At 56.1% G+C, this 22,463-nt stretch overlaps 1 protein-coding gene across 7 annotated transcripts in view; it reads left to right on the forward strand.

The window, feature by feature from the left end:
• CHD6 (chromodomain helicase DNA binding protein 6) overlaps positions 1 to 22,463 on the forward strand; it is a 100,916-nt gene that overhangs the window by 61,892 nt on the left and 16,561 nt on the right. For 5 of the 7 annotated variants that reach the window (XM_063172069.1, XM_063172071.1, XM_063172073.1 and 2 more), the window contains 23 exons: positions 1,858 to 1,923; positions 2,376 to 2,434; positions 3,247 to 3,364; positions 4,483 to 4,569; positions 4,789 to 4,938; positions 5,217 to 5,338; positions 5,953 to 6,196; positions 6,614 to 6,790; positions 8,370 to 8,513; positions 9,261 to 9,516; positions 9,972 to 10,182; positions 10,676 to 10,871; positions 11,395 to 11,559; positions 11,972 to 12,151; positions 12,895 to 13,005; positions 14,279 to 14,481; positions 14,891 to 15,090; positions 18,306 to 18,465; positions 19,050 to 19,139; positions 20,091 to 20,194; positions 20,766 to 20,895; positions 21,134 to 21,194; positions 21,867 to 21,924. In XM_063172069.1, coding sequence (XP_063028139.1) covers positions 1,858 to 1,923; positions 2,376 to 2,434; positions 3,247 to 3,364; positions 4,483 to 4,569; positions 4,789 to 4,938; positions 5,217 to 5,338; positions 5,953 to 6,196; positions 6,614 to 6,790; positions 8,370 to 8,513; positions 9,261 to 9,516; positions 9,972 to 10,182; positions 10,676 to 10,871; positions 11,395 to 11,559; positions 11,972 to 12,151; positions 12,895 to 13,005; positions 14,279 to 14,481; positions 14,891 to 15,090; positions 18,306 to 18,465; positions 19,050 to 19,139; positions 20,091 to 20,194; positions 20,766 to 20,895; positions 21,134 to 21,194; positions 21,867 to 21,924 — 3,292 coding nt within the window. The remainder of the gene's footprint in view (positions 1 to 1,857; positions 1,924 to 2,375; positions 2,435 to 3,246; positions 3,365 to 4,482; positions 4,570 to 4,788; positions 4,939 to 5,216; positions 5,339 to 5,952; positions 6,197 to 6,613; positions 6,791 to 8,369; positions 8,514 to 9,260; positions 9,517 to 9,971; positions 10,183 to 10,675; positions 10,872 to 11,394; positions 11,560 to 11,971; positions 12,152 to 12,894; positions 13,006 to 14,278; positions 14,482 to 14,890; positions 15,091 to 18,305; positions 18,466 to 19,049; positions 19,140 to 20,090; positions 20,195 to 20,765; positions 20,896 to 21,133; positions 21,195 to 21,866; positions 21,925 to 22,463) is intronic. The other 2 variants (XM_063172070.1, XM_063172075.1) reach the window with 1 other exon arrangement.

The raw sequence follows: 22,463 nt of genomic DNA on the forward strand, positions 1-22,463 counted from the left end.
GTTCTCCTCTCAGTCCTAAAGTTCCACCTCAGTTTTTCCTGCTCCAGATGGGTCATTAAAGCTGATGTCCAAAGCAGCCAGGCTGGATGGTTGCTCTGAGGCCTGGCCAGCCTGCCCAGCTGAGCCTGCCTGTGCCTGCTCCAGGATCAGAACTGACAGCAGGGCAGGATGTGAGTGCTGCAACCTCAGGGCTGCTTTCTGCGTGGCCTGGTCGTGCAGCTTTCCCCCTGCACCCTGGCCACAGTCCTGAACAGCTCTTTGGGCAGTGCAGGGCTCCTCCAGCAGCCTTCAGCCAGCCAGCAGTGAGCCACAGACCAGGGGAAGCCTGAGTAAGGGCTGTGGATCAGCGTGGGAGCTCCCATGGCACTGCTGGATGGCCATGTCCACACAAACCCTCTGTGGCAGAGTCAAGCAGAGCCCAGCAGTGCCAGGGCAGGTGCCTGGGCACAGGGGAACAGGCACTGCACAGTGACTGTGGCAGGAACACTTCTGCATGCTCCCTTCAGCTGTCTTAACCCAGTTTGGGCAGAGTTCCCCAGACAGGGCAGAAATCCTGCTCTGGGTCTCGAGATGGCAGCCCAGGAGCCCAGGCAGAGCTGCTGTTCCCTGCCCATTGCACTGTGGTGCTGGGTTCAACATCCTGCCCTGCACTCAAGGACAGTGCCAAGGCAGCAGTCACCTCTGGGCTGGGGATGGAAGGGTTGCTGTGGCCCTGGGCGTGGTCTTGGCTTTCCCAGATACTTTCAGATGAGTGGTGTGGGGTGCCCTGTCTGTCGTTCCCTAGCCTGCCCCATGCCATTCTTTGAGAGACTTTCTAGTCTGCAAAGTGACACCTCAGGGCTGCTTTGCCTTGGTCCATACTCTACCTCTGTCAGAAGGGAATGAACAGAGTCCTTCTGCTTTCTGCTCTGCACTTTGCCCCTCCTTCTGCTGTACTGTTCTAGCCAAAGCAGAACTGATATTTCTAATGCTCAAGCAGGCTCCATGTTTTTGGTGTCCCTCATCTCCCCTGCATCTTCCTCTGTGGGTCTCCTCTGTAGCACAGATGGGCACAAGCCTGGGTCTCCTGTCCCTTGGCATTTGGTGGGGCTGATCCTGGCACAGCTGCAGCCAGGAGAGCCTCCACGTCCCCAGAGCTGGAAGCAGGACAGCATCAGGGCCACCTGCAGCGAGCCTGTGCTGAGTGAGAGGAGCTGTGCTGGAGCCCCTGGGTGCCAGCAAAGGGGATCTGTGGGTAGAAGCCTGCAAAGAGAAGGAGGCAGCACTTCAAGCCTGTCAGGAGGAGCTGCATGGAGAGTGGTGGGGTGAGGTGCTGTTGCCCATGTCCTGTGGCCATGGGCAGATGACAGTGTGTGGGTGACATGTGGCAGGGCCTGACAGACATGCTGCCTGCTCTCCTGGGGCCCTGGGGCCATACAGCACTGTGGGGCTGTATAACTGCCAAGGCATGACCAGAATGTGGCATGGAGAGTGCCTTGGAGCAGGAATGTGCATAATTTTGGTATAATTCCTTCCTTGAGTCCATGGGCAAGTGCCCAAGCTCCCTCCTCTTTTCTGGGAGGCTTTCCACTCTATCTGGCTGCCCTGGTGTAGCTGGAATGACCCACACAGCAAACCTGACACAGCTGTGGCCTGGCTGACCTGGAGAGGACAGGCAGAGGGGGTGAGTGTAGCTGGGCTGGCAGCACCTACACCCTCACACCCAGCAGGGGCTCCCCAAGCACAGCTCTCCCAGCTTCCAGTGCCAGCTCTGCCTGCCTGGGGACTGGGAGAGGAGCAAGCAGCCGTTCCGTGCTGGCAGAGTGCCAGGGGCGTGTGATGAGCCAGAAAAACAGAGCTCTCCTTTCCTGTCCCCAGGAGCCTCCCGAGGATGATGCCAATATCATTGAGAAGATCCTTGCCTCCAGGATGGTGCAGAAGGAGGTGAGTGGCAAAGATGTCAGTGGGGCTGAAGTCCCTGAGCAGAGGAGGGGTGGGACGTGGCTGCCCTGTGCAGCAGGGACACGAGGCAGCAGCAGTTGGTGCTCTTGCTTCTCTGGTGGGGTGCTGGGGTATGCCCAGACTGGCACCTTCCTGAGCTGTGGGTCAGTGTGGTGCCTCTCCTGTCCTGGGCACCAGAAAGGCTCTGAAGAGGAGTCAGGCCTGGGCTGATGCCCAGGAAGTGTTGGGAGTTCCCCGTGCCCAAGGGCGGTCTCACGTCGTGTTCCCCAGGGCTGCTGCACCTCTGGAGCAGCAGCACAATGAGTGCCTGCCTGTCCTCACCACCCTGGGGCTCAGTCCCTGGAGCCTGTGGCCAGGCAGGGGGTGGCTGAGAATGCCCCCTCAGCTTCTGCACAGCCTCTGACTGTCACTGACTCTCCTTCCCTTGGTTTCAGGCTCATCCTGGAGGCCCGGCATTTGAGACAGAGGAGTTCTACGTCAAGTACAGGAACTTGTACGTGCAGTGTTGTACTTGTGGTGCTTCTTTCTGTGAGCCCTGTGCATGCAGGAGCAGGGACTGTGCGCTTCCACCTCTGTCCCATCCCAAGCTGCAGCCCCAGCATCCCTTTTTCTTATGCTTGTTGATGCCTTGAGAGGCTACCTGGAACAAAGGCTGGACAGTGTTAAAGGAATAAAGCAGGGATTTATTAAAAAGGCCTTCAAAAGATACACCTTGGGCAGCACAAGAGCCTGGCTGAGGCTACACCTAAGATGGACGATGGGTCATGAGTTTCACACTTTTATAAATTTTGGTCCATTTATATATTTTGGTTAATTGTCCAATTACAGCTTCAGGTTCTGAAGTCACATCCTCCCAGATTGCTCTCCTCAGTTTGCTGTTTACACTTTTTGGGCCTGAAGCTGCAATGGGGTCGTTGGTTCTCAGGCTGGAAAAGGATTGTTTTGTCTAACTAAACTGTGAAGAGAACTTGCTAACACTTTCTATGAAGTTCAGAGTTACATACTAATGCAGTACAGAATCTGCAATAAAAAAAAAAAGAAATAAAATACTGGAAAATGTTAAAGCTAAAACTTAAGGCATCACTGTCCTGAGCCAGCTGTGGTGGGAAGCAGGGAAGCTGCTGCAGCTTCAGTGCTTGGTCTTGGCTGGTCCCCTGGGGCATGGCTTTCCCCAGTTTGGGTTGGCATAGGCATAGGCACGGACTGGGCATTCTCTGGATCGCTGGGAGATCCATGCTGCTGGGTGTGGTGGATGCTTTGGGACCAAAGGCCTCTTGGTCACATGTTGATTTTTTCCCCTTGCAGCTCTTACCTCCACTGTAAATGGGCAACTCTGGAGGAGCTGGAGAAGGACCCCAGGATCTCACAGAAGATAAAGCGCTTCCGGAACAAGCAGGCTCAGATGAAACATATTTTTACAGAGGTGAGAGCTGAGCACAGTGAGCAGTGGTGCCTGACTCTGAGCCCAGTGCCATGGCTGAGCAGGCCAGGAGCTGCCTCTGGCACCTTGCAGCCCAGAGCAGTCTGTCTCCAGGGCTGGAGCTGGGGGTCCATGCCTGTGCCCTGGACACCTCCAGTGTCACTGGTGGCATTATGAGCAGGGTGACAAGTGTCCCTTGCAGGGCAATGCCAGCTCTGGAAGAGTTGCTTGGTGGGAGAGAGGGCAGCATATAGGGCTGGAGGTGCTTCTGTGGTGGAGCAGAGATGCTGTGGGAAAGAGGGAGCTATAAATATCTGGGCTTAGGGCAGCTCTTGCCTGCTCTGCTCTATAAGCAGATTAATCTTGCTTAGCATGAAAGGTGTTCTATAATTTATCTTGTTGCTCCAGAGATAGTTGTTGGATCTCCTAGAACTGCCCCTTACAATTATAAATCAGGCCAGTAGGATATGAAAATTTCTTCTTTGTAGCTGGAAAGCTGGGGGTGTGTGTCAAATTTCTCACTCACGAGTCTGTTTGGGGTCTTTCTCAGGATGCAAAAAAAAAGCATGTGTTGGAACACTCTGTACCACCACCAGTTCAGCAAGGAGCACATGCTCTTTCCCTGTAACTAACTGGGGCTTGGGGAGTTGTGAGTGTAGAAGCCTGATTTTTCTCTTTCCCAAGCCCTAGGCCATGTCTCTCCAAGGACTATGCCAGGTGGGGCAAGAGGGAAGCAGAGACAGAGACCAAGGTGTCAGCCCTTGCAGCCCTGGGGTTCTTCGGGTGCTGTGCAGAGCTCTGGATGCTGCACATCAGCTGAAGCAGACAGCTTAGGACTTGTACCTTTGGGCCAGATAGGCTGAAGAGGACATTGCTGCCTCCCAGCAAGGGCAGCACGGAGCATGTGACTGCTCTAAAGAAAGAGCTTTGCCTTCTGCCAGGTTCCTGCATCCTCCCTGCCCAGAGACAGATGTCTGTACCTGTGTCCAGGGCACTTGGTGTGTTGCACACAGCTAGCAGCATCCTGGGGACTGATGCCCTGCAGCTGTTTACTTGTGCCCATCTGTTTAACCCTGGAATCACCTTGAACTTACCTCCTGTTTTACTGTTTGCCATCACAGCCTGATGAAGATTTGTTCAACCCTGACTATGTGGAGGTAGATCGAATTCTGGAGGTGGCTCACACAAAGGACCCTGACACTGGGGAGGTGAGAGGCTGCATCTCTTGCTGGCCCCGTGGAGGGAAGGAGGGAGACATGGCAGGAGGCGCAGCCCCATGGTGTACATTGTGGGTCATCTCTGAGCAGCCTGAGCCTTCCCAGCCTTCCCTTGCACAGGTTTCCCTGTCTGCAAGGGCCCTTGGCCCAGGGTGGGTGGAGGGATGCTGACTCTCCCTGTCTCTGAGCCTGTTTCTCCCTGTGCTACAGGAGGTGACTCACTACTTGGTGAAGTGGTGCTCACTGCCCTATGAGGAGAGCACCTGGGAGCTGGAGGAGGATGTTGACCCAGGGAAGATTAAAGAGTTTGAAGCCCTCCAAATCCCTCCAGAAATCAAGCACATGGTAACGTACCCTGAGGTAACGTACCCGGCTGGCAGCTCTGCCCTGGGCGCAGGGACTGCCTGTGTCCTGCCACAGTCCAGCAGTGCTGGCCTTGTCCCTGGTGCTGCAGTTCAAGCCCTGTACCTCCCCTCTGGAGGTCGGAGGGTGGGTTCCAGAGGCCAAGCCCTTGCTGTGACTCAGCTGTCAGTGACTGTTTTGAGGTGTTGTCCCTGATGTGCAGCCCCAGCAGTGGGATTTGGCCTCACTGGGCATTAGCATCTCCCATGCACCTTGCTCCTGCTGTCCCCTCCTAGGAGCGCCCTGCGTCCGAGTCCTGGCAGAAGCTGGAGAAGTCCCGGGAGTACAAGAACAGCAACCAGCTGCGGGAGTATCAGCTGGAGGGGATGAACTGGCTGCTCTTTAACTGGTACAACAGGTGAGGAGAGGCAGGAGCCCAGTCCTGCCATGAGCAGCAGGCCCTGTGTGTGCTGTCATGGGAGCAGTGAAGCTGGGGAGCAGAGTGGACAAACGGGCCTGACGGAGCAGCCACTGAGTCCTTCAAGTGCTGGAGCTGGCTGGCAGCTGCCAGAAACAGTGTGTTTGCTTTAGCTTTGCAACTGAATTTTTAGGAATGGTTCTCCCTGGTATATATGCTGATGAGTCTTAGAGATAGTAGGGCTTAGCTGTGATTCTGAGATACACCTGGCTTTTTGGTACTGGCCAGGCTATTGGTGACTGATTGTGTGGCAGACAGGTGGGAATGTGCATGTTCTTGGCTGCAGCAGGCCATCAGATGCACCTTTCCCTGGCTCATGTGTACCTGAAAAACAGCATCTTTCACGCTGGTTTTGAATCCATGATGTTAGAAGAAGTTGGCTGGCTTACCCAGACGTGTTTGGGCCGCTGTACCAAAGTCCCCCCATGCTCCATGCTGCAGGATCAGAGAAGGGTGGGCAGAGGTGGTGTGCCTGACATCCCATCAAAGAGTTGGTGACAGAGTGGTTTCTGCCCCCAAGAGCCACCCTGACCTGACCCTGTCCGTCTCTGCAGGAAGAACTGCATCCTGGCTGATGAGATGGGGTTGGGGAAGACAATCCAGTCAATCACTTTCCTCTCAGAGATATTCCTGATGGGCATCCATGGCCCCTTCCTCATCATCGCACCTCTCTCCACCATCACGAACTGGGAGCGGGAGTTCCGCACGTGGACGGAGATGAACGCCATCGTGTACCACGGCAGCCAGATCAGCCGGCAGATGATCCAGCAGTACGAGATGGTGTACAGGGACACACAGGTACTGACCAAGGCACACAGCCCTCCTGGCACTGTCCCCCAGCCCTGCCTTCCTTTACTTGGGAAGCGCTGAGCTGCCTGTGGAGCTTGTTCATTTGGAGAAGGAGAGATGATCTTTGCAGCCCCATTTGCTGGCATGGGCTCAGGTTGCACTGTGTGTGAGTGAACAGGCATAACTCATGCAGAGCAGGGAGGGTGCAGCTTCTTGTCCAGGCCTATGTGCCTGCCCTGGGGCAGTGTCTGGTTTAGAGATGCACAGCCTGTGGCCATCAAGGAGGCTTGCAGAAACCTGCCCAATGCTTGAGAGAGATTATTCTGGAGAAATTCCAGCTCAGAGTCAGATACTGACTCACGCTGATACTGTCAGACAGTGTGCTGCCACCCTGCAGGAGTCAAATTCTGGTTTCTGTTTCCCTAGGGTAACCCTCTCCCTGGGATCTTCAAGTTCCAGGTGGTTATCACCACCTTTGAGATGATCCTTGCTGATTGCCCGGAGCTGAAGAAGATCCAGTGGCGCTGTGTGGTCATTGACGAGGCACATCGCCTGAAGAACAGGAACTGCAAACTCCTGGAGGGGCTGAAGCTCATGGCCCTGGTGAGCATGTCCTGCCCAGGTTCACCTGGGAGCAGGGTGGGCTGGAGATGGCCATGCTGAGCAGTCAGATGCCACTGTCAGCAGCTTAGGCCTTGTGCCAGGCTGCAGAAAAACCATCCAGAGGGCCCCTTGATGGATGGGGCACTGGTGCCCTGCAGCCCTCACAAACTTCTTTTTGCCAGAGTGGAATATTACCTTCCCCTGCGCCTTCCCACGTGGGGGTGCTCCCTGCCAGAGCCCTGCCCATCCTTGCAGCCCAGTGTAAGCTGCTGCAGCACATGGGGGCAGTTGCTGGCCAGCCCTGCACAATACCCCTGGCCTTGCTGTGTCTTGTGCCCTACACTGGGCAGGGCTGTGGTGTTTGAGATAGTTTCTTACTACTGTGCAAACGTTCCTCCATGCTAGGGGTGGGTTAACAAAGGGATCAGTGAGCTGCTCTGAGAAATTATTTGGATGTCCAGCTCTTTTCCAGCCCTGGGAAAAGCAGTGTTGCTGTTAGCTGGACCAAGGGCCAGCAGGCCTTTTGGGTCTTCCAGCTGTATCCAGCTTCCATCATACTCACTTGTAGCTAGGCAGGCCTCTGAAAATAACTCGTCTTGTGACTCCCACAAGTTCCAAAAGACTCTGCTGTTTCCCCTGACTTTGTGTCTTGTGTAGGGCCCTGCTATGTTGTGAGCTTGGGTCAAAGCAGGGTTGCTTCTGGTCTCCCTTTTATGCCTTCACCTCCCTTTGTACAAGTCCTCTGGGAGTCTCCTACCTTATAATTACCCTTCTTTCCTAGCAGGCCACTCCTGTGGACATTTCCTGCACTAGACTGGGCAGGAGGATTAGCCTGAGTTGTGAGTCTGAGGCTCTGACAGTGCTGGGACAGAGGAACTGGTGCACCCAGGACCAGCACCTGGTGGTGCCTAAAGCCCATGTTGTCAGTCATGGGAGGGAGAGCATTCTCTTTGAGGGATCATCTGATCCTCACACTCCCAGGTCTTGGGGGTTGTTTAGACCTCATCTCCTTTTACTGCACATGTACCTACATGGTGAACCTCTAAGAAAAGCTCCCCTTTGTTCCAAGTGCGCAGTCATGCCTGTCCCTGCTAATTTTGGAGCACCCTGCTGAGACTGTCCCTAGCAGCAGGCCACTGCTGCCCCTCGGTGTCCCATGGCTCTGCGTGGTGTTCCCTCTTGCTCTGTCTGAGCCCTGAAGACAAACATCCTGCCCCCAGCTGCACAGGAGCTTGGACTCTGTCAGCGTCCCTGTCCAGCACCAGCACCAGCACACACTCTTGTGCCAGGGCAGGGCTGAAGCCTGGGAGCAGTGTGAGATGTTGAGTCTGGCTGTTGTTGCACAGAGCTGGACTGGAACGTGTGCATGGCAGTGTCCTGGGAGCCCCAGGACAGTGTTGTGTGGCAGTGGCATGGTCAGGGCTGTCACCATGGCCAGTGAAGCCTCTCAGTGTGTATGTGGTCCCAGGCCATCCAGAGTGCTTCTTAGGCTGGAAGACAAGAAGCATTGTCCTCTTGGGACATCTTCAACCCCAGCTAATGGGGTTGAGCCCTCAACCTGTTTTCTCTGTGTTCCCAGGAGCACAAGGTGCTGCTGACAGGGACCCCCCTGCAGAACTCGGTAGAGGAGCTCTTCAGCCTCCTAAATTTTCTGGAGCCACAGCAGTTCCCCTCAGAGACAGCCTTCCTGGAAGAGTTTGGAGACCTGAAGACAGAGGAGCAGGTACCTGGAGGAATGATACCGGTGACTTAGCGCAGGCCACTGGGACACCTGGTGACCAAACCAGACGTGCTTTCAGACATGTGCTTCATGGAAGTGGGTAGGGCTCCTCATACCAGGAGAAGCAAAGTTGTGACAGAGCCCCAATGCTGTTCTGGGGAGAGGAGACCTGCCCCTGCCAAGGCAGTGGTCTGCTCCCAGCTGACTCCCTGCTGCCCTTGCATGCGTGGGTAGAACAGCTTACCTGCCTCTCCCACCTGGTCTGTCCCTAAGACCAACAGGAGTGCAAGGGGAATGGGGAGGTCAGTAAGTCCATGTGTCAATCACCCTTGTCAGGTTCTCTTCCTCCAAAGCTCTCCTTGAGTGTGGGTCATGGGAAGCTGCTTAGTTGCCTGGGCTGTCCCACTACCTTTTGAATGTAGAAATCGCACAAAGATTGTCATTCTGTGGGAGCAGGCACAGGCACATGAAGCAACCGCCATCTCAGTTACCATCCAAAGTCTCAACTCTCCTTCTGCATCAGACACTAAGGCTGCTGGCAGCCCAGGCATGTGGAGCTCATAGCCTGGGACTGCTCATGCCTGCCCCGAAGACCCCAGGCCCTGAAGTTTCCTGGCTGGCTGCTGAGCAGCTGCTCTAGTCACCTGTAGTGGGTTTGCAGCACGGGGAGGCTCCAGGCTAGCAGACCCCTCTGCTGGCCCATGTGCTTCTATGCAGGGAGGGCAGTGAGTGTCTGTGCTTGCTCTGCAGGTGAAGAAGCTGCAGTCCATCCTCAAGCCCATGATGCTGCGACGGCTGAAGGATGATGTAGAGAAGAATCTGGCACCCAAGCAGGAGACCATCATTGAAGTGGAGCTGACCAATATCCAGAAGAAATACTACCGGGCCATCCTGGAGAAGAATTTCTCCTTCCTCTCCAAGGGTGCCAACCAGCACAATATGCCCAACCTCATCAATACCATGATGGAGCTGCGCAAGTGCTGCAATCACCCGTACCTCATCAATGGTGAGGGCTGTGCACAGGAGTTGTGTGGGGGGACACACAGGTGTCACTGCAGCATTTACTGTTCACTCCCAACAGAACTTGCCTGTCTGGGGAACCAGCTCGGGCCTTGTGCCATCTGCCCATGAGGTGGCAGTGCTCTGTCCTGTTGCCTTCCCAGGCAGCCCAGCTCCCTCCAAGGGCTGCTTGCTGATGGGTACCTTAGGGTCTCCTGAGGCTCACTGTGTTTGGGGGTGTTCCAACACAGGACCAGTGTCCCAGCCTGACTTAATCTGCCAAGAGCTGATGTGAGCCCTACAGAAGTTTAGTCCCAAGAGCAGAGGGTCTGCAGGAGGTCTCTAGCCAGCCTCCCTAGCTCTGACTGCATGGATTCTGTTGCTCATGCAATCCTTTGCCGCTGCCCTGGGCAGCTGCACTGCCAGGCTTGCCAAGAGCTCACATCCCTTTTCACCTGGCAGGGGCAGAGGAGAAGATCCTGGAAGACTTCCGCAAAACACACTGCCCAGAGGCACCAGACTTCCAGCTGCAGGCGATGATCCAGGCAGCTGGGAAGCTGGTGCTCATTGATAAGCTGCTTCCCAAGCTGATTGCTGGTGGGCACAAGGTGCTCATCTTCTCGCAGATGGTGCGCTGCCTTGACATCCTGGAGGATTATCTCATCCAGAGACGGTTAGTACAGGCTCCAGCATTCACCACGGCTCCTCCACAGTACCTCCATGCACTGCACATGGAGTGGCAACAGCACAGGGTGGGGATTTGGCCATTCCATGCCCACATACTGATGGATCTGTTTTACCATGTACTACTGGTGGGTGTGGAGACCCCAGAGCTAAGCACTTCAGACCTTTCATTCTGTGTAGTTTAGGGCTAGTCCTCAGAGTGACCGGGTAAAAGTAGATCCTTCCCTTGGTCCTGGTTCCCATGAGCCCCATATCTGTGCATCGGGCATGGGGTTGTGATGATTTTGTTATCATAAGAGGCACAACTTCTGGGAACAGCCACAGTGCCCACAGGCTGATGGGGCCTGAGCCTCCACTTGAGCGCAGGTCCTGCCAGTAAGTCCTGGCTGGTGTGCCCACACTGCCTGGGGGAAGGAGCAGAAAGGGATTTGAAGGCCACAGACTCTTGGGGCCCTGCTCTAAGCTCTCCCTCTCCTGAGCAGGTACACCTACGAGCGCATCGACGGGCGGGTGCGCGGCAACCTGCGCCAGGCTGCCATCGACCGCTTCTGCAAGCCCGACTCGGATCGCTTTGTGTTCCTGCTGTGCACGCGGGCAGGCGGGCTGGGCATCAACCTGACCGCTGCTGACACCTGCATCATCTTCGACTCCGACTGGAACCCACAGAATGACCTGCAGGTAAAGGGCTGGGCAGGGCTGTCACGAGGTCCCGAGGCACAGCTTCTGTCACTTGTGCCAGGCAGGGACAGCAGGGAAGCAGCACCAGCTGTACTGGGCACGAGGTACCGTGTCAGGACGGCTGGCAGGAATGTGGGCAGGGGGAACAGGACATGGGGGAGATCGCAGTGCGGCTCTGAAAACACAGATGTGCCACAGAGCAGGCTACACTGTGTCCATACCTGTTTTTGGAGTGGGTGCAGTGTTGTGTGCCACATCTGTAGAGAGCCAAGGCTCCAGCCTTAACCCTGTGTCCTTGCCTGAGGGTGCTGGGATCTCTCATTCCTGCTCCACAGCTGTGCAGGCTGTGCCAGAGCCCTGCCATGTCAGCCACAGGCAGGGAATGAGCGTGCTGTGGTGGATGGGAGGTGACTGTGGGTTAGGTGGGTGGGTGGGTGTAGATGCTGATGCAGAGTACCACAAGGCACACGGTCCTCGTCCAGCTGGGCTCCCTGCGCTGACACTGTGCCCTCTGCCCTGACAGGCTCAGGCTCGCTGCCATCGCATCGGGCAGAGCAAGGCTGTGAAGGTCTATCGCCTCATCACCAGGAACTCCTACGAGCGCGAGATGTTCGACAAGGCCAGCCTGAAGCTGGGCCTGGACAAAGCTGTGCTGCAGGACATCAACCGCAAGGGCAGCACCAATGGGGTAGGTTGGCTGCTGGAGCGGGGCCAGGTGGGAGCCTCTGCAGGAGATCTCTCCTCCTCCCCCTGCAAGTCACTGCCAGGACAGAGCAGCCTGGCAGGGAGGGAGAGCAGGGACTCAGCAGCCTTTGGGGAGGGAGAGCCCAGTCCCACACACTCACACTGCTGCTCTCTGGCCTACCAGACTGTTCCTGCACTGCCATGGGGATAGGGGACGTGTGGTGTGGTGGAGTGGTGTGGGCTGAATTTCCTGATAGTCCCTCAGGAAGAGTTTTGAAGTGACCTCTTTGCTTTAACAGCAGCTAGTCTGGGTTGGCTTAGGGCCCTTTGTTCTGAAGCAGAGGGAGGAGCCTTCTCCTGTTGTGCAGTGGTCATGGTTGCTGGCCGGGTTGGTGATGCCCCTGTGCTTTGGGCAGGTTCAGCAGCTCTCCAAGATGGAGGTGGAGGACCTGCTGCGGAAGGGAGCCTATGGCGCACTCATGGATGAGGAGGATGAGGGGTCGAAGTTCTGTGAGGAAGACATTGATCAGATCCTCCAGCGCAGGACACAGACCATCACGATCCAGTCTGAGGGAAAGGGCTCCACATTTGCAAAGGTATGCTGTGCTCCAGTGGGAGGGAAGGGGGATTTCCCTCGGGGGTGGAGGAAGGGGAACATGCAGGGCAGTAGTGGTCAGCCAGCCTCCTACCTGTGTTTGGACACCTGTCCAGCCTCCTACCTGTGTGTGGAGACTGTCCAGCCTCCTACTTGTGTATGGAGACTGTCCAGCCTCCTACTTGTGTATGGAGACATGTCCACATGGAGGCCAAGCCCTGCTGTCTCTGTGCCAGTGAGACCTTGGCTGTGCTGGGGCTGGTGTGCTCTCCTGTCTCTCTGAGGGTCAGCAGAGCATTGAGGAGGGGCCACCAGCCTGGCAGGTGATAGAAGGCTGCCTAAGATGTTCAGCCATGAGGGCTGGATGGTGGCAGGACCCAGCTGCTGGGCTGCATGATGCCCAAAGCCAGGTGCTGCTGTGCCATGGAAGCTGCGTGCTGTGGGGCCTGATAAAACCCCCAGACAGAGCTCTGTGCTATGCTCTGGCCTGCTGGGACCACTAAGGGCCCTCCTCCTCTTGCACAACCCAGCCTCCATTTACAATGGGTCAGGCGTGACTGCAGAACAGAGGAGTTCAGCTCCCTCAGGCAAACAAAGAACCCTCTGGCACGCAGCAGCTTAGGGTGTAACATCCCATAGCAGCAAGGCTGTGCACTCAGACTGGCATTGGGGGATCTCTGTATGGAAGAAAGCACACCTGGATGGTGGGTTGCACCTGCTTCATTCCTCTTCTTTCTCTCCTAGGCCAGCTTTGTAGCATCAGGAAACAGAACTGACATTTCCTTAGATGACCCCAACTTCTGGCAGAAGTGGGCCAAGATAGCAGAGCTCGATACAGATGCCAAGAATGAGAAGGTAGGATGCAGTTTGTGTCCTGTGTGCCCTACAACTGATCTGACGCCATGTGGCCTGGTGTCCAAGTGTCCAGGGAGCTGCATGCTTCCTCCAGGCTCTCAAAGAGGTTTGTGTTGGGCATCAAGAATTAGTGCAAGGGAAGACGGACCCACAAACGCTGGCTAAAGCCCTGATTTATTTAGCCACATGTTGGTCTGTGTCTCCCTGATCTTTCACGGTACTCAGTCTGTTCTCCTAGCTACTCCCAACAACCTCACCCTCTGCTTGAGAGCATTTTCCAAATGCTCCTTGAGCTCTGGTAGCCTTGGGCCTATGCCCATTCCCTGGGGAGCCTGTTCAATGCCCAGCCACCCTCTGGGGAAAGGACCTTTTCCTGGTGCAGCTCCAGTCATTCCCATGGGTCCTATCCCTGGTCACAGAGAGCAGAGATGGGAGCTGCCCCTCTGCTCTCTCCTGAGTGCAGACTGGTGCCTCTGCCTGTCAGAGGTAGGAGGGGACAGAGGGGATCCCAGTGCTCTGCTGGCCCTGCTGAGGTGATGGGCTTGGCTGCAGCTCAGGTCTCTCTTGCCAGCTCCTCCAGGCACAGGGTGCTATCACTGGCTCCAGTGCGGCCCCAAGGCTGCCATGATTCCAACTGAGGCAGCAGTGCTGTAAGAGATGGTTTCAGGCAGCAGCAGGAGGGAGGTCCTGCAACTCTGCAGAGCTCACTGCTCAAGCTGGAGCAATGGGAGAGTGTGTGTGTATGTGTGTGTGTGTGTCCTATGTGCCTGAAATCCAGGCAGATCTACATTACATGAATTCATTCAACAGGGTGGGCTAAGGAGAGGGGGCAGGTACATGCTATTTAATTTCATATTGCTCCCTGCTGCACCTTCTTGGAAGCTGCTTTTCCTGTTCCAGCCCACCTGTCCCCCTGACACAGAGACAGCACTGCCTTCAGCACAGTGCTTGGCACAGGCTCTGCAGAGAGGGCCAGGAGTGACTCAGAGCTGAGTCAGCTGCTGGCAGTCAGACGTTTGGACACAGAGGGGGCTGATTTTAGCCTGTCATCAGTCAGGCTGAGTTTTGTGCTGGTCAGGAGTTGTCACTTGTGCAGGCAGAACTGCACACAGGAAACTTGAAGCAGGTATCCTAGTGGGAAGGTGATGGTCAGCCGCAGGACTGGCAAGCCAAGAGCCAGAGGCGGAGCAGAGCCCGGGTGACAGGGGCCAGAAGAGCACATAAAAGTGTTTCTGCCTGTACCTGAGAGTGCTCTCTGCTCTGTCCATCACAGGAGAGCCTGGTCATCGACAGACCCCGGGTGCGGAAGCAAACCAAGCACTACAACTCCTTCGAGGAGGACGAGCTGATGGAGTTCTCTGAGCTGGACAGTGACTCGGACGAGCGACCCACGCGCTCGCGGCGCTTCAACGAGAAGACGCGGCGCTACCTGCGGGCCGAGTGCTTCCGTGTGGAGAAGAACCTGCTGATATTTGGGTGAGTCTCACCCCTGTGAGAGCACAGCCACAGCCTCCAGCTGCCCCAGTGCCCATGTGCACCCGCTGGCTGCACCAGCCACTTCGTGTCTGTCCTGCTTGCTTGCTTGCTGTGTTGCCTCCTTCCAGCAGTGACCCCGCTGGCGGGACCTGGGCTCTGAGTGAACGTTTGGGATGGAAGAAGAGTTAGCAGGACAAAGCTGGCAATTGGCACTTCCAGAGTCTGCTCCTGCCTCTTCCCTGTTCAGTGCTGCAAACCTCTCCCCCTCTCTGCTCCTGTAATGTGTGGGCAAAACATCCCCATCTAGGGGATCTGGCCGGGCTGTGCCCCCACAGGAGCTCCTTGAGAGAGGTGCCAGCAAGGTCTCCAATTGCACAGGAGTGCTCACTCTGTGTTCCTGCTGTTTCAGCTGGGGACGCTGGAAAGATATTTTGACCCATGGGCGGTTCAAGTGGCACCTGAATGAGAAGGACATGGAGATGATTTGTCGGGCCTTGCTGGTGTATTGCGTCAAACACTACAAGGGGGATGAGAAGATCAAGAGTTTTATCTGGGATCTCATCACGCCGACGAAGGATGGCCAGAATCAGGCTCTGCAGAATCACTCAGGTATTGCGTGTTCTCTCTGCCATTGCATCTGTACCCACTGCCCCGTGCCAGCCTGTGAGACTGAGGCTGCAGAATTCAAAGCAGAGCTGATGGAAACAGTCTGCAAGTGTTTGTGCTCCAGCACTGCAATTCTCTCTGCACAGAGAAAGAGGCTTCCATGGAGCTGACCTCCACACTGACCCTCAGAGCCAGCAGCAGGGGCTGGCTGAGTGAGGGAGGCTGTTTTCTGTCTTTCAGTGCAGAGAGAGCGTTGAGGTGGGAACAGAGGTGCTGCTAAGTCTCCTCTGGCCTATGAATACTGTTGTGGTTCCCCTGCACAGGGAGGTGCTGGGCAGTGAGCTCATGAGCACCAGTGACTGCATGAACATGTTGGGTGTAATAGGGATGAGGTGCTGATTCCACTCAGGGCATGGGCATGCCTCAGGCTGCTCCTCAGGGCCTCAGAGGGCACAGCATGGACATGGTGCAGAACCCTGCCTCTGCCTCTGGGCAGCATGAGCAGCTGCACCAGGGAAAGCTGGGGGTGCAGCTGAGCATCCATCTCACGGCAAGGCTGTGGGTTTGATCCCCATATAGGCCATTCACTTAAGAGCTGGACTCAATGATCCTTATGGGTTCCTTTTAACTCCAAATATTCTGTGATTTTGTGATTTCCCTTATTTTTCCCCCTTTTGTTTCCCCTTGTCATGGTGTTTGTCCCTGATCTACTGGTCTGCAGTGCCTGCCCTGATGGGTGGAGGTGCAGTGTTGGTTTGTTCTGAGAATTATGCAATGCATAAATGCTCCCCAGGTGATGTTGTCTTCTCTCACTCTGTGTAGCAGGACCCTTGTCCTAGGCCTGGCTGTGCTCTCTCTGCTCAGAGGCAGTGTCTGAAGTTCACGTGTCACATGTCAGATCTGTAATTGCATCTGTTGGCTCCCCGTGTCTGTATTCTGTCATGTAGAAGTTCCCAGTGTACCCTCAGTTTCAGACAGGTCACCCAGAGACTTGTCAGCCCTGCTCCCCCTCTGGCTCTAGCTCTGCCTCAGTGATGGACACTGCAGATTGGCCTCCCTACCTGCAGCACAATGCCTGCTCTCTGTGGGCCTCCCTGGGACTGGGGCAGCCACAGGGCTCCTCATCTGTGAGCACAGAGTGGCTGCTGGCTCTCTGCACCTGGGCTTGTGCCCTGGGACATGTGGTCACTGCCTGCTGTGCCAGAGGCTCTGGCTGACCTTGCAGCACATTGCCTGCATCCTGTGGCTCTCAGGACAGGTGAGTGGGGCTGGGGAAGGCCACAGTGTCCCTAAGGGAGTCAGAGCCCAGCAACCATGTGCTGCTTGTTCTGTACTTGTGATCTGTGGCACAAGGTGAGTAATGAGGGGGCTGGTACTCTCCAGACTGCTTTTGACATCAGGGAGCTGGGCTGACACCTGGGACTTCTGTTCCCAGATGGTGGAGCACAGGGAAGGCTGTTTTGGAGTGGTGATGCTGCTGAGCACCAAATGCATCATAGTTGGTGCTTAAAACCCAACGTCATAATTTCCTTCTGCCTGGAAGTGTCCAACTGGCTTTTGCAGCCTGACATCCAAGGATGTGGCTTCTTTTGTTGTCTGCTCTAAGTTATTCCAGTCACCTCCTGCAATGGGAGTCACTTTGGCAGTGCTGCTTCCTACTCTCAGCCCTGCCCTGAGAGCAGCTGGGAGTGGGCCTGAGAGTCCTGTGGGGAGCAGAACAAGAGTCAGAAGCAAATAAACTGCTATGAGTGGACTTGATTTAGATAATGCCAAGTGACAAAAAGCCACGGTTTCAGCAGATGGTCAGGATTGCTTTAGTGCAAGAGCATTGACTATTGACCAGGAGCTTCTTCACCAACTCTTTAGAATGGCTCTTCCCACCTGTTTAACCTCTGTGTTGTCTGGGCCAGAGGAGCAGCAATGCCTCAGCCTGATGTCAGGAGCTGGAGAGGAGCAGAAGCAGCAGAACACTGAGGGCAGAGCAGAGCTCCTTCCTCTGGCAGGAACTGCTGTGGTTCCCCAGGCAGCCTCAGGTACCACTTGTGTCTGCAGAGAGCTGACTGGGCAAGTCCTGCCCCATCCCTGACGGGCAGAGAGGAACAACACCTTAAAATTGCTGGGGCATCCTGGAGCTCTTCTCAATCCCACATCCATGGGATCACAAGGGGTGGGCACAGCGCCCAGACAGCCCAACTCAGAGCTCTGCTCTGATCTAGCACCATCCTGCCTTTCATCCTGGAGCAGGCCAAGCTGCTGAGGAAGCAGCATCTGCCCAGAGTTCATCAGGCCAGTTTGGTGCTGGGGACAGGAGGCCTGGTGCCTGTGCAGGCCTCCAGCAGGCAGCTGGGCCACAGCCCTCGTCCTGTCATGGAGCTGCAGACTTTATGCAGGAGTTGATGATATAGTGATGCTTTCTCTTCTTCACTGGTGTTACAAGACCAGACAGATGGGATGGGACTGCCCAGGCATCCTTTCCCCTTCATGTTTGCAGCTCCTACCCAGGGAGGCAGCTTATCCCTCTCTGGAGACTCCAAACAACAGTGACCCCACCAGGAGTTGTTTCCATGTTCTGCTGTGAACTCACACCTTATTTCAAGGTTGAACTGTGTTTAATTTTCATCTCCAACTACTGGGTCTCATTTTATCTTTGTCAAGCAGATGAGACTGCATTCCATTTCCAGTTGGTGCCTTAGCACCCTTGCAGTTCCCCCCAGCCCTGCTCCAGATGCACGGTACAAGAAACAGCCCTTACAGATCAGATCAGCAGCTCTGCTGCTCTTTGATCATTTGGGAGCTTCTTGTTTGAACTCTTGTCCCAAATAACTGTCCTCATAGAGTGACCTTTAGAGGTGCCTGTGGTGTCTAAGTCTCCAAGGGCTATGGCCAGGATCAAGGTCCCTTCCCTGCTTCATTCCTTTCCGTGTGATTTTTTGCACATTGAGGGGCCGTGTTATCATTTGGGCTCAGCATTGCACTGAGAACACACAGCAGTTCTGTTTCTGTGGTGATCCCCAAGTTTTTCATAGAGATGGACTGTCCCATACTCTGTGTTTGCCCCGTGCACTTGCTGTCCTTGGCTCTCCAGGCTGCAGCTGGGAGCTCTGCCCGGGCTCCTGAGCTCGCAGCTCTGCTGCCCCCCCAGCCTGCAGTGCCAGAGGTGCCTGGCAGCAGTGCCCGCCGTGCCCGCGGTGCTCACTGGCTGCCACTCGCTCCCACAGGCCTGTCAGCACCGGTGCCCAGAGGCAGGAAGGGCAAGAAGACAAAGAACCAGATGCTGCTTCCTGAGATAAAGAACGCGGACTGGCTCGCCACCTGCAACCCCGAGGTGGTGCTCCACGATGACAGCTACAAGAAGCACCTCAAGCAGCACTGCAACAAGTGAGTCAGAGAATCATGGAGTGGTTTGGGTTGGAAGGAGCCTTAAGGAACATCTTATTACATTACCCTGGCCAAGGACAGGGATACCTTTCCTTATCCCAGGTTGCTCCAAGCACTGTCCAACCTGTCCTTGAACAGAGATGGGGCAGCCATGGCTTCTCTGGCAACATGTGCCAGGGCCTCACCACCCTCAGAGTGAAGAATTTCTTCCTAACATCTAACCTAAACCTTTCCTCTTTTAATTTAAAACCATTCCCCCTTGTGGGAGCCCACATTGGCTCATGGAGACAGTGGGCTGAGGGCCTTTAGTGTTGGGAGGGTGGGAGGGAGCTGTGAAGGGCCTACAGCCCACAGAGGATGACCATACTCCCACTCCTGGACCGCCCTCGTTCCCCTCCAGCTCATGGAAGCCGTGTCCTGAGCAGCGACCCTCCGGCCACTGGGTCACAGGGCTGGGCAGGGTGGCATGACACTGGCCTGGTCACTGCCCACCCTGCTTGGTGGAAGTGGCTGCTTCCATGTGGGAGAACACGGTGTGGAGCAGGTTTTGCTGGCTTTGCTGACCTCTCTGCCCCCCGGGACAGGGTTCTGCTGCGGGTGCGAATGCTCTACTACCTGAAGGCTGAAGTGCTGGGGGAGGCTGCGGATAAAGCCTTTGAGGGGACCCCTGCCAGGTAGGGACCTAATGCTGAACCCCTGCAAGGCTTCTTGGGCTTGAGAGCTGCCACAGGTGTCTGACCCAGCCACATCTGGGCTCTCTGCAGCTCCAGATGAATCAGACCCCACGTCTTCCTCATGCAGAACTTCACTGTCAGGCAGCCACCCTGCCTGTGCAGAGACTGCAGCCATAGCAGCCCTGCTGAGGCAACTCTGAGACTGTAGCACCAGCCTGGGTGCAGTGGGGACTTAGAGGGGTACCCTGCAGGAAAATGCTTCTGTGTGCTGCTTGACGGATGGGCCCTTATCCAAAGTGGGAGTCCACAGAGACTGCTCCCAGTCTCAGGCCAGGCCTCAGAGCAGAGCACGCCCCATCGCTGTGGCCTGCAGTCCCTGCCAGCCCTGGGAACAGTGGGACCCACAGGCTCTGTAATGGCACTAAGCCTGCAGCCTGCCAGCTGCTGACCTTTCTGCAAAGACTCAGCTCTCAGTGCTTCTCAGAGAAGTGTGATATGCTGAACTTAAAAGCTTAATTTCCTCAAGTAGGAGCTGCTGCCTTCCCCAGCACAATTCCATCAGCACCAATGTGTGTGGGGAGACACTGTTCTTTTGGCATTGGTAGGTGTGAAGTGTTTTACCTCTAGAGATGCTGTTTGGGTCAGACGGGATCTTCAGTCCTCTGGAGACGACTTGGGTGGGGAGGCTGGAGAGAGGCTGAGGGCATCCACTGCCCTGGAGAAGGAGGAGCAGGAGGGTAGCAGGTTGTGGTGGAGCCAAGGCTCCAGTTCTTTGACCCCAGGGAGATGTGTGCCCATGTCATGGTGGGGCCCCAGGCCAGTGTTCATTAGCTGTGCCCAAGCCAGCAAGCTGTGGCACCTGCCCTCCCCATGTCCCTTCTGAGGAGTGCCCAGTGCCCCTCAGTGTCTGCTGAGGCTGGGAGAGGGGTGTTCATACCATGTCTGCCACAGGGAGCTGGATGTGCTGCTGCCAGACATTGACTACGTGGAGATTCCCGTGGACTGGTGGAATGCCGAAGCCGATAAATCCCTGCTCATCGGCGTCTTCAAGCACGGTGTGTACCCAGCTCTGGTGGGTGCTGCTGTGTGGGGGGATGAGCACCTCTGCTGCTGGAGGCAGTGTTGTGCTGTGCAAGGGACAGAGCTGTGGCCACGCTCCACAGCCACACAGGGCCAGGACAGCCTCCCCAGGTGCCAGCAGCGTGTTTGGGTGGGGAACAGGCACCCCACAGTGCCCAGGGTGGGCATGCCAGATCTCATGGTAGACTCTGGTTTGCCAGGAGCAGTGTGCAGTTGCTGTGTGAGGGCAAGGAGAAAGGCACAGATCTTTTCTTGGCCTCGTCAGGGAGTCCTGGTGCAGTTTCCAGGAGACACGGGGCTGTTTGCCCCAGCTGCACGCTGTGTGGTGGCTGTGCTGTTGCTGGCTGGGATGGGAAGGCTGACCCTTCCCTTTGCCTGCCTGCAGAGCCATTAGCCACTTTTGGGAAAGTGGTGTGAGTTCCTGGGGTGAGAACTGCTGTCGTGGTAGAACAGAGGGAGTGGGAGCCGGGTGGGGAGCTGTGTGCCAGGAGTAGGAGGTTTTTGTGAACCAGGCTGTGTGCTGTCTGTCTGTCCCGGCTGTGGCAGGTTACGAGCGGTACAATGCCATGCGGGCGGACCCGGCGCTGTGTTTCCTGGAGAAGGTGGGCATGCCCGATGAGAAGCTGCTCTCTGCCGAGCAGGGCGTCAGCGATGGGGCACAGGATGCTGCCGAAAGGTGGGCAGGGGATGGAGCCGAGCTCCCACAGCAACCCGGCTCTCTCCTGGGGCACTGCAGTGGAGGGAGGGAGCAGGCTGTGCTTCTGAGCACAGAGGGAAGGGCAGAAGGGAGCTGGTTCCCAGTATGAGGTGGAGAGGTGGCATGAGCACCAGTTCTTTGCTTCTTGGTGCTGAGAACTGGTACAGCCACAGAGGCTGTGCTGCCACTACCAGAACCTGTTAACTCTCTCACCCAGGAGCAGTGTGGAAAAAGAAGAGAGCAGTGGAGAAAAGCTGGAGGGGCTGTCAAAACAGGAGGTGAGTGGGATTCATAGTGTCAAATGCACATCTGATGCTGCCCAGCCTGCCCTGCGGTGCAGACTTGGCTCCCTCAGCTCTGCTGCACAGCAGCAGGGAGCTAGCATGGCTGGTCGCCTGGTCTGTGTCCCATCTTGTGTGCATTGCTTCTGCTCCCTGGAGCACAGCTTCTGCTGTGCTTCTCTGTGTTCCCTGTGGACATGGGCAGCATCTTCTTCGTGGAGAACTGAAGGGTATTGAGGGCTGGGGATTCCCAGGAAGGCTGGTTCTCAGTCTTGGTTGGCTTCAGGAACCACATGGAGCCCTGGCAGAGGTGTCAGGGATGTCCCAAAAGGAATGGCCTTGGGGGAGAGGAAGATCAGGGAACGAGGCAGCACAGGAGAGTGCAAGGGTTGTTTGAACAGTGGAGGCAGTCACGCTGCAACTGTCCTGGGCAGTGGCACTACAGCCTCTGTCACTGTGGTGATCTTTCCCTCCAGGCCCAAAATAGCCTCTCTGAGCTGTCACCTCTGCTCCTGTGTGCTGGGCACAAACAGCATCTCTGCAGCCCAAGCACACCAAACACACTACCCTGCCCATCCCACCACCCTGCACCCTGCCAAGGAGGGGTAGGCTGTGGCTGCTGGGCGTTCTGTGTGGGGTTGAGCCCTCTCTGATTGTTTCCTTTTGCAGGACATCGTGGCTGCTGGGGTGGGTGAAGCCAGTGAGAAGCGGGACGAGCCAGCGGCAGGTGAGGCCATGTCTCCTGCAGTGTGGTCCATGGCTTCCCTGGGTTTGGGGTGGCACAGCCAAGCCTGAGTGCTACCCCAAGTAGCACACTGCTGGGCTGGAGGGACATTCTGATCTGTGTTAGCAGATGAGGCAGCTCAACCTGGGCAGGGGCTGTCATGCACAGACTCATAGGTGACCCATGGATAGGCCCTGTGGCAGGGCAGACAGGGTTCCGAGTGATTCCAGCCAAAGCTACCCAGGGTAGCTTCAGGTAGCTTCACCCAGGCTGCCAGGGTGACTGGAAGTCATTAGTCTGCTCTTCTCCATGCACTTCCCTGCATGAGATGAGCGTGTGAGGTCTCTGCAGTGGGCAGTGTTGGCACATGCTGTGGGCTGACTGGCCCCATTGCTGAGCAGGGAGCTGCAGTCTTCTCCCATGCATGGCCTGGCCTGGAGCCATCATTCTTACCCTGATCTCAGCCTCTGGACTCTCTGAAGGAAGCTAAGACATGATGAGGCTGTGAGCCAGCAGGCCCAGGAGGTCCCATGTCCCCCTAT

The sequence above is a fragment of the Melospiza melodia genome, chromosome 19, assembly GCF_035770615.1.
Source record: "Melospiza melodia melodia isolate bMelMel2 chromosome 19, bMelMel2.pri, whole genome shotgun sequence".
In the NCBI taxonomy this organism is placed as follows: Eukaryota; Metazoa; Chordata; class Aves; order Passeriformes; family Passerellidae; genus Melospiza; species Melospiza melodia.